Genomic DNA, 13,316 nt, shown 5'->3' on the forward strand with positions numbered 1-13,316 from the left:
TTTGTACTTGAGTTACAAATATTGTTCAATATGATTTATTGAATGATAATCTGTAAAATAGTTATTTGGACTACTCACTTTCCTTACAGGAAGTATTAAACCTTACTGCAGGATTGTTAGAGCTCTGTACCTGAAAAATTTAAAAAAAGGATGATCTGTTGTAATTCAAAGTATTAAAAAAAACATAAAATATGACTCAACACAGCAAATTGTTTTTTTTTAAACAGATTAAACCGGGGGTGTCAAATTCAAGGTCCAAGGGCCGGATCTGGCCCGTGGGTGCTTAGATCTGGCCCGTGGGCCACCTTGGAAACAGTGAAGGACTGGCCCATGGTGCCTCTGCCAGCAAAAATGGAGCTCAGGGGCATTGCACGCAGTCTTCCCGAGCTCTGTTTTCGCTGGCAGAGGATTGCAGGAGGCCATTGCGGTGAAACGGAGCTCAGGAGACCGTTTTCACTTGCAGAGCTCTCGGGCCACTACAGGCACGAGTGAGGTCGAGCTGGCCACGCCCATCCTGACCACACACCCCACCCGCCGAGGTCAAACACAACCCTGATGCAGTCTTCAATGAAATCGAGTTTGACACCCCTGAATTAAACAGATAATCAGAGAAACATAGTGAAATTTATTCAATGGATTCCAAAGTGCACCCGACAAATTTTAAGCAACCTTTCTGTTTCTCAGATTCAACTTAAACCTTAAACTTCAATGTAAGATGATTCCATTCTGTTTTTGACACTACTAGAAAAAAGAAAGTACAAATCATATATCACGTGCCAAGTTGAAAGCAAACAAATCACATCATAGCAATGAACGTCCAGGCTAACAGGCTGTGGTCTGATATCCTGACATTTTGCCAGCAACTATGACTAGCATCTTCAGAAGTAAAGTGAGCGCATTCAATTTCTGCGCAGCTGCCTGTGACCTGAGAAGAAGTACACTGCACAGCAGATTACTTTGCCTCTGAAAATGCCAGACACAGTTGCTGGCAAAACATCAGGATATCAATTAGATCACAGCCTGTTAGCCTGGAAGCTCATCGCCACTACACTGACAGCGGGCATAAAATCTGGTATGAAAGAAAACCACATTAGAGTTTAGTGTTATTTGTTGACCAGATCTGTAAGTGGGAAACTACGGTTCCACCACAAAACCGCGGACGACAAAATCGCGGTCGACGAAAGCGCGTATGTGACGTCATCACAGCGCGACGAAAAAGATCGAAAAATGTAAAAATAAAGCTAAAACCTTCCCCTACCCCCCCAAACCTAACCCTAAACCTAACCCTTAACCTAACCCTAAACCTAACCGTTAACCTAACGAAAAATCTAATGCTAACCCTTAACCTAACGCCAAACGTAACGCTAACGCTCTAAACCTAACCCTAACCCTTAACCTAACCCTAACCCTTAACCTAACGCTTACCTTTATGTGAATCGGCTTGCTGTAATTTAATTTTTATTTCAATTTTTCGATCTTTTTCGTCGCGTTGTGATGACGTCACATACGCGATTTCGTCGACCGCGCTTTTGTGGAACGCGCTTTTGACGGGTCACGGGAAACTACTACTGATAAACTTGTTAACTTTTAAGAGGGCTATTCAACTTCTTTGTTTAATAAAAATTTTAAAATATGATAATCTCCCTGACACTCAGTAAGAAAGTTTGTGTAATGTGTTTCTTTATGCAGCTAATCCAAAATAGCATGCAAATCCCATGTTGCAAAAATAAATGCATCTTTCCAGGTAACCATGGAGGGGAAGAATATGAAGCAAGAATGTTCTTTCTTTTGAAATAATTGATGGTGTGGAATTAGTTTGCATTCTGCTGGAGAATTCTGAAGGAATCCTTAATGGGAGTTGCAGAAGAAGTTAGAGCCAGGGCAATGCAACAGAAAATAATCATTTTAAAATAGTAACTGTAAAAGAACATTCTACCAAGAATTTTTGGGCAGAAGCATAAGGTTTTCTGCTTTAAGCTGTATGTACTTTGATTCTAAAAGGAATATACCAATATTTTCTATAAACACTTGGATGCACAATAAGAACACCACCATAACACTTTCCTGTCCTCAATGAAATCATAATTGGGTGTGTGTGTGTGTTAATCTTTAAAGGCTGCAGTTACTTTATAAAGCTCACTTTAAGGGATAGGATAGCAAAAACACAGATGATAAAGAGGCAGATATCAAGGCCAGAAGTGTTTTCTTACATTCTAACTATGTGTTTCAAAACCATGTTTCTTACGGCATCTCTAAGTCCATTTTCATATTGACTACCTAGAATAACAAGGGCCAAGTGCTATTGTGGAGGCAAAGGCTTCAGTTAAAGCATAGAGGGGCAAGGAAGAGGAAAAGGTACAGGTCCAAATTATGAAGGATGCAAATGTTGCTACTAATATAACAGTTCTCCGAGAGCAGGAGTGTCAAACTGGCAGCCCATAGGCCAGATATGTCATGTGCTGGCCACATCCACCCCAGCTCCATGAAGGGACAAAATGTCACGATCCGTCATGTGACATGGCAAGTTTGACACCCGTGTCCTAGAGAAACATGGAAATTGACTTGAGGTTTGGTGGCCATTTTGAGGCCAGAATATCTCAGGAAATATCTCTTCCCATAAAGTTGCTCAGGACCTGACAAAACTGATCTTAGTCATATTGGCACACACTAGAAAAATTTGGATTTTCTTGTGAACCTTTTTAGCTAGCAGTCAACATAGCAGATCAAGGCAAGCAGTTAGCGTTTTTTTTTTACTGCTTAATGTCTGCCTGTATCCAGTTATCTCCAGCCACAGAAACACAGCAAATTCCTAGTGTGACAAATGGCTTTGCAAGACAAAAGCATTTAAATCCTTTCAACATCTATTGTTAGAACCCTATTATTTAAGCAGGTCCTTTTGCTAAATGTTACTATATTGCGCCCTCTGCTGCTGTTTCAAAATACTGCAAGTTTCACCTGGTGTTTTTAGATGAAATTCTGTTATAACATAACATACCTGTTATGTTATAATGATCATTTCTCTAACCTATCTTACATGTTTTATGGCTGTATAAAACTTCAAGGGGTTGCTTTCCTTCAGTGAATATCTGTGTGAACCATCTTTTAAAATCTGTTTTAAATCTCCACTGGCATCTAAAATTAGATGTAACAATGCTACGTTGCCTCATTTCTAAGGCTTCATCCAGCAGTTTCAATAGCCTAAAGAGGTCTCTACACATGCTGCTTATGCAGAGAAGCTTCTTCAGGCCATCCACTGGAAGAGACCACAAAGCAGCACAAACCACTTTGAAGAGAACTGTGTTGTTTCTGTGGCACATGTTTTCTCAGAACAAAGCAGAGTTGCCTCAAACCGGCCTAATTTATTCATAAAAGGCCGCCCTGTTAAGTGAACATATACTATTTCAAACTGTTCTGCTATGGAAGAACCCACAGAACTGTAGTAACTATTAATTATCTAGCAATTTTCTACTGAAAAATACCTACATTATTCCCTCCACTGGACTGCCCATTTGAACAAGCAGCCTCAAGTGATGATGACACAGATGGCCTATTTGGAAGGAAAGAGTCTTGTTCCCTCATCTCCAAATCCTCTCCCTCCGCAGTTTCAGGCAGTCTGTCCTGAGGAGGAGCAGAGGCTTCAGTTTTAGAGTTTTTATTCTCATTATCAGATATCTGCAAAATAAAGAAATTGGTAGGAAATAGTAATTGTATTAAAAAAAAACACCTCTGAAATTCTAGAAATGTTCAAACGGAGAAGCGTGTTAATAATACAATCTTACACAGTAAAAATGCCTCTCCATTTAATTTAGTCAAATTCTGTTCCACCTATGGGTTTTATCGCCTAGGTCAATAATGACATCTTCATTGTGCCCCTAAGGTGAAAAATTATGAATGCTTCCCTGGATTACAATGTTCCAAAAACAGAGGGACAGCTATAGAGAAGGTTTGCTTACATATCCTTTTTCCTTTACTCTTTTCAGAGGTAGGTTCCTAAACAACTGCTTCCTGCCCAAATGCATAGGCTAGGCCAGGTGTCAGCAACCCATGGCTCTTTCGTCCCCTGGCTATGGCTCCGTGTAGGATAAACCTACTACTCGCTGGCTCAGCCTCTCACCCTCCCCTCCCAGTCATTTCATTCATTTTCATTTTCATTTATTTGTATGCCGCTCTTTTCCCTGCAAGGAACTCAGGGCGGCTCACAACTCAAAAGGGAGGGGAAAAACAAACAGAGTTACAAAAACATGAAAACCATACATAGTTAAAAGCACAACAATCATACCATTCGAAGTGGGGCAGTGAGTCTTTAGCCCCAGGCCTGTCGGAACAGCCAGGTTTTAAGGGCTATGCGGAAGGCCTGGAGGGTGGTGAGGGTACGAATCTACACAGGGAGTTCGTTCCAGAGGGTCCGAGCAGCCACAGAGAAGGCCCTCCTCCGGGTAGTCGCCAGTCGACACTGGCCAGCTGATGGAATTCGGAGGAGGCCTAGTCTGTGGGATCTAATTGGTCTAGTGGAGGTAATTGGCAGTAGGCAGTCTCTCAAGTACCCAGATCCAATACCATGAAGGGCTTTGTAGGTGACAACTAGCACCTTGAAGCGTACCGGAGATCAACAGGCAGCCAGTACAGCTCGCGGAGGATAGGTGTTACGTGGGTGAACCGAGGCGCACCCACGATCGCTCGCGCGGCTGCATTCTGGACAAGCTGAAGTCGCCGAATACTCTTCAAGGGCAGCCCCATGTAGAGCACGTTGCAATAATCCAGTCTAGAGGTCACAAGGGCACGAGTGACTGTTGTGAGAGCCTCCCGGTTCAGGTAGGGACGCAACTGGTGCACCAGGCGAACCTGGGCAAATGCCCCCCTGGTCACAGCTGACAAATGGTGTTCAAAAGTCAGCTGTGGGTCCAGGAGGACTCCCAAGTTGCGGACCCTGTCTGAGGGGCGTACTGTTTGACCCCCCAGCCTGAGAGGTGGAACACTTGGCCAATTAGTAGGAGGGAAGCACAGCAGCCACTCGGTCTTATCTGGATTGAGTACAAGCTTGTTAACCCCCATCCAGTCCCTAACAGCCTCGAGGCCCTGGCACATCACATCCATCGCTTCATTGAGTTGGCACGGAGCGGACAGATACAGCTGTGTATCGTCCGCATACTGGTGGTATTTTATCCCGTGCCGTCGAATGATCTCACCCAGCGGTTTCATGTAGATATTAAAGAGGAGGGGGGACAGGACTGAACCCTGCGGCACCCCATACGTTAGTGGCCTAGGGGTCGATCTCTGCCCTCCAACCAACACTGACTGCGACCTGTCCGAGAGGTAAGAGGAGAACCACCATAAGATCGTGCCTCCCACCCCCACCTCCTGCAGTCGTCGCAGAAGGATACCATGGTCGATGGTATCAAAAGCCGCAGAGAGGTCAAGGAGTACCAGGATGGAGGCATGACCTCCATCCCTGGCTCTCCAGAGATCATCGATCAATGCGACCAAAGCGGTTTCCGTGCTGTAGCCAGGCCTGAAACCCGACTGGAAGGGATCTAGATAATTGGTTTCCTCCAAGGACCGCTGGAGCTGAAAGGCCACCACCTTCTCAACAACCTTCCCCACAAAGGGGAGGTTGGAGACTGGACGATAGTTGTTTAGGATGGCTGGATCCAAAGATGGCTTCTTCAGGAGGGGGTCTCACCACCGCCGCCTTTAATGCAGGGGGAAAGACCCCCTCCCAAAGGGAGGCAGCAACAACCACCTGGATCCAGCCCCGTGTCACCTCCCTGCTGTTAACCAGCCAGGGGGGGCACGGGTCCAGTACACATGTGGAGGCACTTACAGCTCTCATGGCCTTGTCCACGTCCTCAGGGGTAACAGCTTGAAAATCAATCCAGTGATGTCCTACCAGATTATCCCTTGGTGCCTCAGCTGGTTCTGCAGAATTGGAGTCCAGGTCCGCCCGAAGCCGAGCAACTTTATCCGCGAGGAATTGGACATAGTCCTCAGCTCTGCCTTGCAAAGGATCGCTCGTATCCCTCCTATTTAGGAGGGAACGGGTTATCCTGAACAAGGCGGCTGGGCGCGACTCAGCGGAAGCAATCAGAGAGGCAATGTATGTTCTTTTTGACGTCCTAATTGCCCGGATGTAGACTCTGATGCTGGATGTTAAAAGTGCTCGGTCTGACTCGGACTTACTGGATCTCCATCGGTGCTCTAGGCGTCTCTTTTGGCGCTTCATCTCCCGGAGTTCCTCAGTAAACCAAGGGGCCCTCCTGGATCCACTGCCTCGGATCGGCCGTAAAGGCGCAATCCGGTTAAGAGCCTCTGTCGCTGCTGAATTCCAAGCAGCAACCAGAGTCTCCGCCGGACTGCGGGTGAGAGTATCAGGAATAACCCCAAGCTCCGTCTGAAAACCCGACGGGTCCATAAGTCGCCTGGAGTGGAACCACCTGGTCGGTTCCTCCTCCCTACAGTGGGGGTTTGATCTCCGAAAGTCAAGCCTCAGTAGGTAGTGGTCCGACCATGACAGGGGTAAGATCTCACTACCCCTCAGACCAAGGTCACAACTCCACTGCTCCGAGAGAAATACGAGGTCGAGCATGTGACCCGCCGAGTGAGTTGGGCCCCGGATTACTTGGGTCAAGCCCATGGCTGTCACGGAAGCCATGAACTCCTGCGCTCCATCAGAGTGTTCACCGAGCGAAGGCAAATTGAAATCCCCCAGAACCATAAGCCTGGGGAACTCAATTGCCAGCTCGGTTACCGACTCGAGGAGCGAGGGGAGGGCTGCTGCAACGCTGTTGGGAGTCAGGTACATTAACAGCAAGCCCACTTGACCCTTGAGGTCCAACTTCACCAGCAGGGACTCACACCCGACAAGCTCCAGAGCAGGGATCCTACGAGGTACTAGAGACTCTCGGATAACAATGGCCACACCCCCACCCCTTCCCTGGGCTCGCGGCTGATGAAGCACCTGAAAGCCCTCTGGGCACATCTCTACGAGGGGGACTCCTCCCTCCGGGCCCAGCCAGGTTTCAGTAATACATGCCAGGTCTGCCCTCTTGTCTATAATTAAGTCCTGAACGAGGGGAGCCTTATGAACTACAGACCCGGCATTTAGCGACAGCAGCCTAAGACCAGGGTCCTGATTACTCACACCATCTGGCCTTGGAGTGGGACTCATAGGGCCGGAAGGAGGGATCTCTGTGACGTAGCGAGCCCTCCTTCCCCGGTAATGGCCCGCCCTAAAGTCCCCGCCATATCTGCCCCTCCCTGTTAAGACCGTAATGCTCTGGCCCACTCCCGTGTCCGTGATCCCTCCACCCACCCCCACAGGCCCCGCATTTTCCGACAGGCCCTTTGAATCAATCATCCTCTCACATAAATACATCCACTCATCCATGCATTCCCCACATAGGTCAATTAAAACACAAAAAATACAACAGTAATAAAGTTAAAAAGTGGGTACAGTCATCAGTCAGGCATACCATTCACACCGCATTCCTAAAAATTTTTGGAGCACTGCGCACGTATAGATTAATAGCTGTGCAGATAGATCTTAAAGATTTGAGGTAGCTGAGCACCAAAAAGTGGTATACAGGTGGTATACAGGTGGTAAGCAAATGGTATACCTCGTTCTTGGAAAGGTATAATAAAAGGTCCAGAGTCTAAAGAGTCTAAAGTCCGGGGTGGATCGTGAAAGAGGGGGGGATACATTAGAAACATTAAATCCCCTCTTATAGTTTTGCCATCTTCTGTCGCTCCCTCCGTTGGACAGATGTACCAGGGAGCAAACCAAGGAGCAGACTGTAGATGTTACCAACAAGTCCGGGGGCCTCAGCACTCGTTGTAAGTGCCCCCACCCATCCAGAGTCCAGTGTGCCTCAGTGAGATGGCTTGTGCAGGCGCTATCCAAGATAATACCCCAAGGGCAATGACGGGTGGTAATGATGATAATGATGGTAATAGTCAAGGCCAGATGGGGCTGCGCCAGCGAGTCCAAAAGCCCAGAGGCCGTGGCCAGAGGAGGCCAGATGTTGAGAGGCCAGAGCAGGGGAGAGCCAGGTGCCAGGCAAAAGACACGGGGGGAGAGCCCACAACAGCAAGGGTGGGCAGAGGAGAAAACGCGCCAGGAAAGCAGCCAGGCCAGGCAAGAAACAAACAAGCCAGGCAAGGAGCAGAGGAGGAAAAAGGCAGCGTCAAACAAGCCAGGCAAGGAACGGAGGAGGAAAGAGGCAGCGTCGGCAAGGGAGCGGGGCCAAACAGGGAGGGGGGGGTGTCCGGAAGGGCTGCTGCGACGCCAGGCAAAGCCAGCCACAAAGCCAGCTGCCCAGTTTATCCAGTCCCAATAATAATCCAGCTCGCTCACCCCCTCTCTGGGACGATGGCAATCAAACGAAGCCCCTAAAAGCTCAGCAAGTCGAATAGGAACGCTGAAAATGCTGGAAGACAACGCCGCTGCCGCCAGCGAAACGCCGCCTCCCCCACCGCCGAACAGCACAGGCAGCACAAAAGTCTCCGAGATTTGGATGGTCCAGGGTCGCCTAGGAGTGGTGACCCCCCCAAAAGTCTGGATTCCTCGGGTCCCCTGAATTCTGGACATCCCCAGGGACCCCTTTCCGAGAGGTGCAGAGTTGTTTTCTAAAGATTTTTCAGCGTTTTTCGCCTGGTTCGTTCAGAGCGAAAACGCCTGACAGCCATCTCTGATCTTGCACATGCGCAGTCACTCCTCACCTGGCCTGAGAAGGTAAGGGCAACGGTGGATGGAGACTCGCTTCATATTCCAGAGCAGGAGTGAAGTGCTCCTGTATTTGCCTCATCTCCTGGGCGCTTCTTCCAGCCCTTGTTGGTGCTGTGCGCACCTCAGTTGCTCGGGGAGATGCGCAACCTGTTCTCTGCCCAGAGACACTGGCCCAGCCTGGCTGCAGGCAATACTCTGGGTCATAATGGGCTCCAGGACAAGGATGGGAAGTCATCTCCCCCATTGTGAAGCACACTAAATTTAATTCTGCTGCACAAAGTGCTGCAAGAAGCACAGAAAACACAGGGAGCCACAAAACCCGGGTAAGCGTGTCAGGGGCAGCTGGATAATGTAACTGGATGGGAGTCATGTTGAATTGGCCACGCCTATCCAGGTTTTGTGGCTCCCGGTGTTTTCTTTTCTGTGGGAAATGGGTCCAAATGGCTCTTTGAGTGTTTAAGATTGCAGACCCCTGGGCTAGGCAGTTTTCACCTGGAACAGATGGATCCTAAGATAATATGGACCTGAGCCATATAGGATTTTATCAATGGCAAACCAACACTTGTTTGGGGGTTGGAATCTAATTGGTGTTGTGACAGTAGAAGCAACTGAATGCTAATGTTCTGGTTATCCCCATGTGACATTAAAAATTAATCTGGAGGGAGAATACACTGGTGGGGCACAAAGAAAGCTAGAGGTCCTGTCAAAGATGCACTTTCAATGAAGATGAAAAACAAGGCTGTTTTTTTTTTCAAGTGCATCATTGATTGGCCTTGATTGTTGTACATGAAAATAAAAATTTGATGTCTTCTCAGTAACTCTTCAGTTTTATGAACTAACAACTGAGAAGAAAGCTGGCTATGCTGATTCTTGTGAACTTCTCATCATTTTGGATGGACAGAAGCATGCTAAGAACACTAGTTATTTTCCTTTAAAAAATAAGTACACAAATGCTTACCAAGTTGTCTCTGGATTCTTTCATTCCTGGGAAGAAAAGTATAGAAAAAAATATATACATTAGTCCTCACTTAACATTGTCATTCAGGAACTGTTTGGTTACAATGGTGCTGAATGAGGGGGATTTATGATAGGTCCTCATAGCTTAAATTATCACAGCATTCCTCCGATAATGTGATTGCCATTTGTGAACTTCGCTGCATGTTTCCAACAAGTAAAGTCAGTGGGGAAGCTGTCGGGATGTCGCAAATGGTGATAACATGACTGTTAAATACTGCAGCCTGATGGATTCGCCTAGACTACTCTCACAAGTTGGGGTGGGCCCATGACGCTGTGCCTTATGACGCTTAGCGATGGAATTCCTAGTACCAATTTCAGGTAGTCCTCGACTTATAACAGTCATTTAGTGACCGTTCAAAGTTTCAACAGCACTGAAAAAGTGACGTATGACTATTTTTCACACTTACGACCATTGCAGCATCTCCATGGTCATAGGTTTTATACTCGGATGCTTGGCAACTGGTTCATATTTATGATGGTTGCAGTGTCCTGGGGTCAGGTGATCCTCTTTTGTGAACCTCTGGCAAGCAAAGTCAATGGGAAAGCCAGCTTCACTTAACAACTCTGCTGCTAATTTAAGAGCTGCAGTGATTCATTTAACAACTGTGGCAAGAAAGATCATAAACTAGGGCAAAACTCACTTAACTCAGCAACATAAATTTTGGGCTCAACTGTGGTCGTAAGTTGAGGATTACCTGTACCATCAGTAAACAAGCAATATCGGCATCAAATCTTTGTACAGGGAAAAATTGCACGATTTCATTGCTAAATAAGTGATCGCTTATTTAAAGCTGACTTGATAACCTGATGATTTCTTTCATTCCAGCAGTTCTGTTATTAGCCCTGGTCTTCCAATTAAATGTATAGCTATTCATTATTGTACTTCTTCCGCTGAAATTTCTGATCCTGCATTCTGCAAGAAGTTTGGACACGATTGCAACATTATGCAATGAACCATGGGTTGGCACAAAGGAAGCTAATGGGTAAGAACAGGGGTGTCAAACTTGAGGGCTGCATCAGGATTGTGTTTGACCTGGGGTGGCTCAACATCACTTGTGTCAGGGGTGCCTGTGGTGGCCAGAGCGCTCAGCCAGCAAAAATGTGTTCCCAAGCTCCACTTTCAGCTGTGACAACCTCCTGCAACCTCTGTCAGTGAAAATGGAGTTCGGGAGCTCCTGAGCTCTGTTTTTGCTGGCAGAGGCACTACGGGCCAGTCCTTTGCTGTTTCCAGGATGACCGCACTGGCCAAATCTAAGAACCCTATGGGCTGGATCCGGCCCCTGGGCCTTGAGTGTGACACCCCTAGGTAAGAGGAAATAAGCAATCTTTATCCCATGGGTGAGGATTCTTTAAAATGCTATGATTTATATTTTAGTGCAATCTGAACATCCAGCCAATTGATACTTATTCAACCAACCTCAGTTAAGCAAACTACAGCTAAACACAACATGCAAATCCGACTCACTAATTAGCACGCACTGTTCCCTGCTTTGGGTCTCCCAATTTTTTTGGTACTTTGGTTCATTAAATATTAGATAGCAAATTATTTCATATTTAGCGATTCATCAGGAAATTACCTTTGTTCATTACAGAACTGGATTTTCTCCTTTTATACAGGCAGTAAACTAAACAACCAATGATGACAATTGCCAAGAAAACCACTCCAATTGAAACACCAATCCCGATGTAAATGCTTGGAAATGAGGAATCTGAAGTTTCTAAAAGACAAAATAGAAAGCCTTTAAACAAATTAAAGATAAAGAGACTCTTCTACGTATACACTCATAACATGCCAAGAACGGAAGTTAGATTTATAGATAATGGTACAGCTATATGAACCCTGCCATTTGAGTTTGAAGACTGTTTATGGCTAAACATGCTGCATATACCGAGTATATTCTTGTTTATTCAGGGAAACAAAATTTTGCAAATCATGATTAAGCATAATGAGCGAATCTAGGCAACTGCTTTGGGGAACAAAATTAGCCAGAGCTTTACAGAAATTTACAAAATATCCTCTGATATTGAGTCTCATTTCTGCAGTGCAAGACAAAGGAATAGAATGTATGCCCACATCCCTTCAGAAGATAATCTGGCGTCTTCCAAATCATTTGACTTATATCTCCCATAACCTTTTGCCACTGATCATACTAAGGCTGGTTGGGGTTTAGGGTTAGGGTATTAGCTTCCTTACTCCCGACAGAGACAAAACAGTACTAATATACTACTGTATTTTTCGGAGTATAAGATGCAGCAATGTTTTGAAGAGGAAAATTAAAAAAAAAAGTTTTTGCACTCTGCAAATCTCCCCAAAACAGCCAGTTTTTCACAAAAAACGGCCCCAGTTTTCTTCAACAAAAGGGCATGAATAGGCCTTAGGAGGCTTGTAGAGTGCTCCTGGACAGGGGGAGAAACAAGCAAAAAACAGACCGTTTTTCGCAAAAACGGGCCTGTTTTTTTTTTAAAAGGACGTGGATAGCCTTTAGGAAGCTTATAGAGTGGTGCTGGGGGCAGGGGGGGAAATGGGCTGTTTTTCGCTCATTTCTGCCCTCCCCAGCCCCCAAGAGCTCTCTGAAAGCCTTCTAAAAACTATGCACAGCCATTTTGGTGAAGGGGACAGAGTTTCAGGAGGCAAAAATGCTGTATTCAGTGTATAAGATGCACCCAGATTTTTTGAGGGAAAAGGGTGCGTCTTATACTCTGAAAAATACAGTAATTCTGGGAAGGAAAAATATCCTAGCCATACTCTTTTAATGTACCAGATTAAGGAACCTCTCAGCCTGGTATTTTTCCGAAATAGACTGCAGCTACTGTTTGGGTTATGGCCCTAATTGGGGCTGGAATTTTCATTGATAAACAAAGAAGTCCTTAAGTGAAGCATTGACCATATTGTTTAATGACAGCAGTCCCAGCTGTCCAGTCATTAAGTGGGTACCTCACACTTCACCTGTCCTGCATGAACTGTCTCTCGTTCCACATGGACAACTGTAAAATAAAATCACTTGAAGCTGCTTTTGTAGCCTTCCCATTGTTTGAATTATAATACAATGCTATACTGTCATTAAATAAAAATATAGGTAGTCCTTGACTTACGACAATTTGGTCTATTATTGTTTGCAATTATAATATTAACCTGGAGATGGTGATCCGCATTTCATATCTGTTGTGGCATTGCAGCTTTTCATAACCACCTGTCCTTCAGGACACCTAGAAATTAATTGTTAATTAAAAAAAAGGTAGATTGATTATTTAAGAAGGCATATCTACTGAATAAAAAACAACTGAGCTGCTTGGGACTTTTGAAAAGGCTCAATGAGCTCTAGAGTAAGAGTACATCAAGATGTTTTTCTTCTACAATCTAGCATGCAAAAAAATATAAATACTTACCGTATACAATTCACTTTTGTTTAACAAAATGGGATAAATTTTGCAGGCAAGCTAAGAACTGAAGGGTTGAAATATGCCATTTTTTACAGAAACTGATACAGTTCAAATCTTATTATTTGCTGTTTACAAAAACTTAATTTAACTTATTTTAGGATTGTTTGAAATGATTATGCCCATTCTAAATCACAGT

The 13,316-nt window shown here is 45.4% G+C and overlaps 1 protein-coding gene across 1 annotated transcript in view; it reads right to left on the reverse strand.

The window, feature by feature from the left end:
- The window catches only part of LOC106551579 (tumor necrosis factor receptor superfamily member 10B), a 38,748-nt gene that overhangs the window by 3,103 nt on the left and 22,329 nt on the right, over positions 1 to 13,316 (reverse strand). Inside the window, exons 5-9 of the mRNA XM_087716959.1 lie at positions 12,873 to 12,946; positions 11,317 to 11,457; positions 9,681 to 9,706; positions 3,484 to 3,672; positions 79 to 130 (exon numbers count right to left, since the gene is read on the reverse strand). Of these exons, the coding sequence (XP_087573085.1) occupies positions 79 to 130; positions 3,484 to 3,672; positions 9,681 to 9,706; positions 11,317 to 11,457; positions 12,873 to 12,946 (482 nt within the window). The remainder of the gene's footprint in view (positions 1 to 78; positions 131 to 3,483; positions 3,673 to 9,680; positions 9,707 to 11,316; positions 11,458 to 12,872; positions 12,947 to 13,316) is intronic.

The sequence above is a fragment of the Thamnophis sirtalis genome, unplaced genomic scaffold (genome assembly GCF_051295495.1).
Source record: "Thamnophis sirtalis isolate CommonGarterSnake01/CBP01778 unplaced genomic scaffold, rThaSir2_p1.2 scaffold_1, whole genome shotgun sequence".
NCBI classification, from domain to species: Eukaryota; Metazoa; Chordata; class Lepidosauria; order Squamata; family Natricidae; genus Thamnophis; species Thamnophis sirtalis.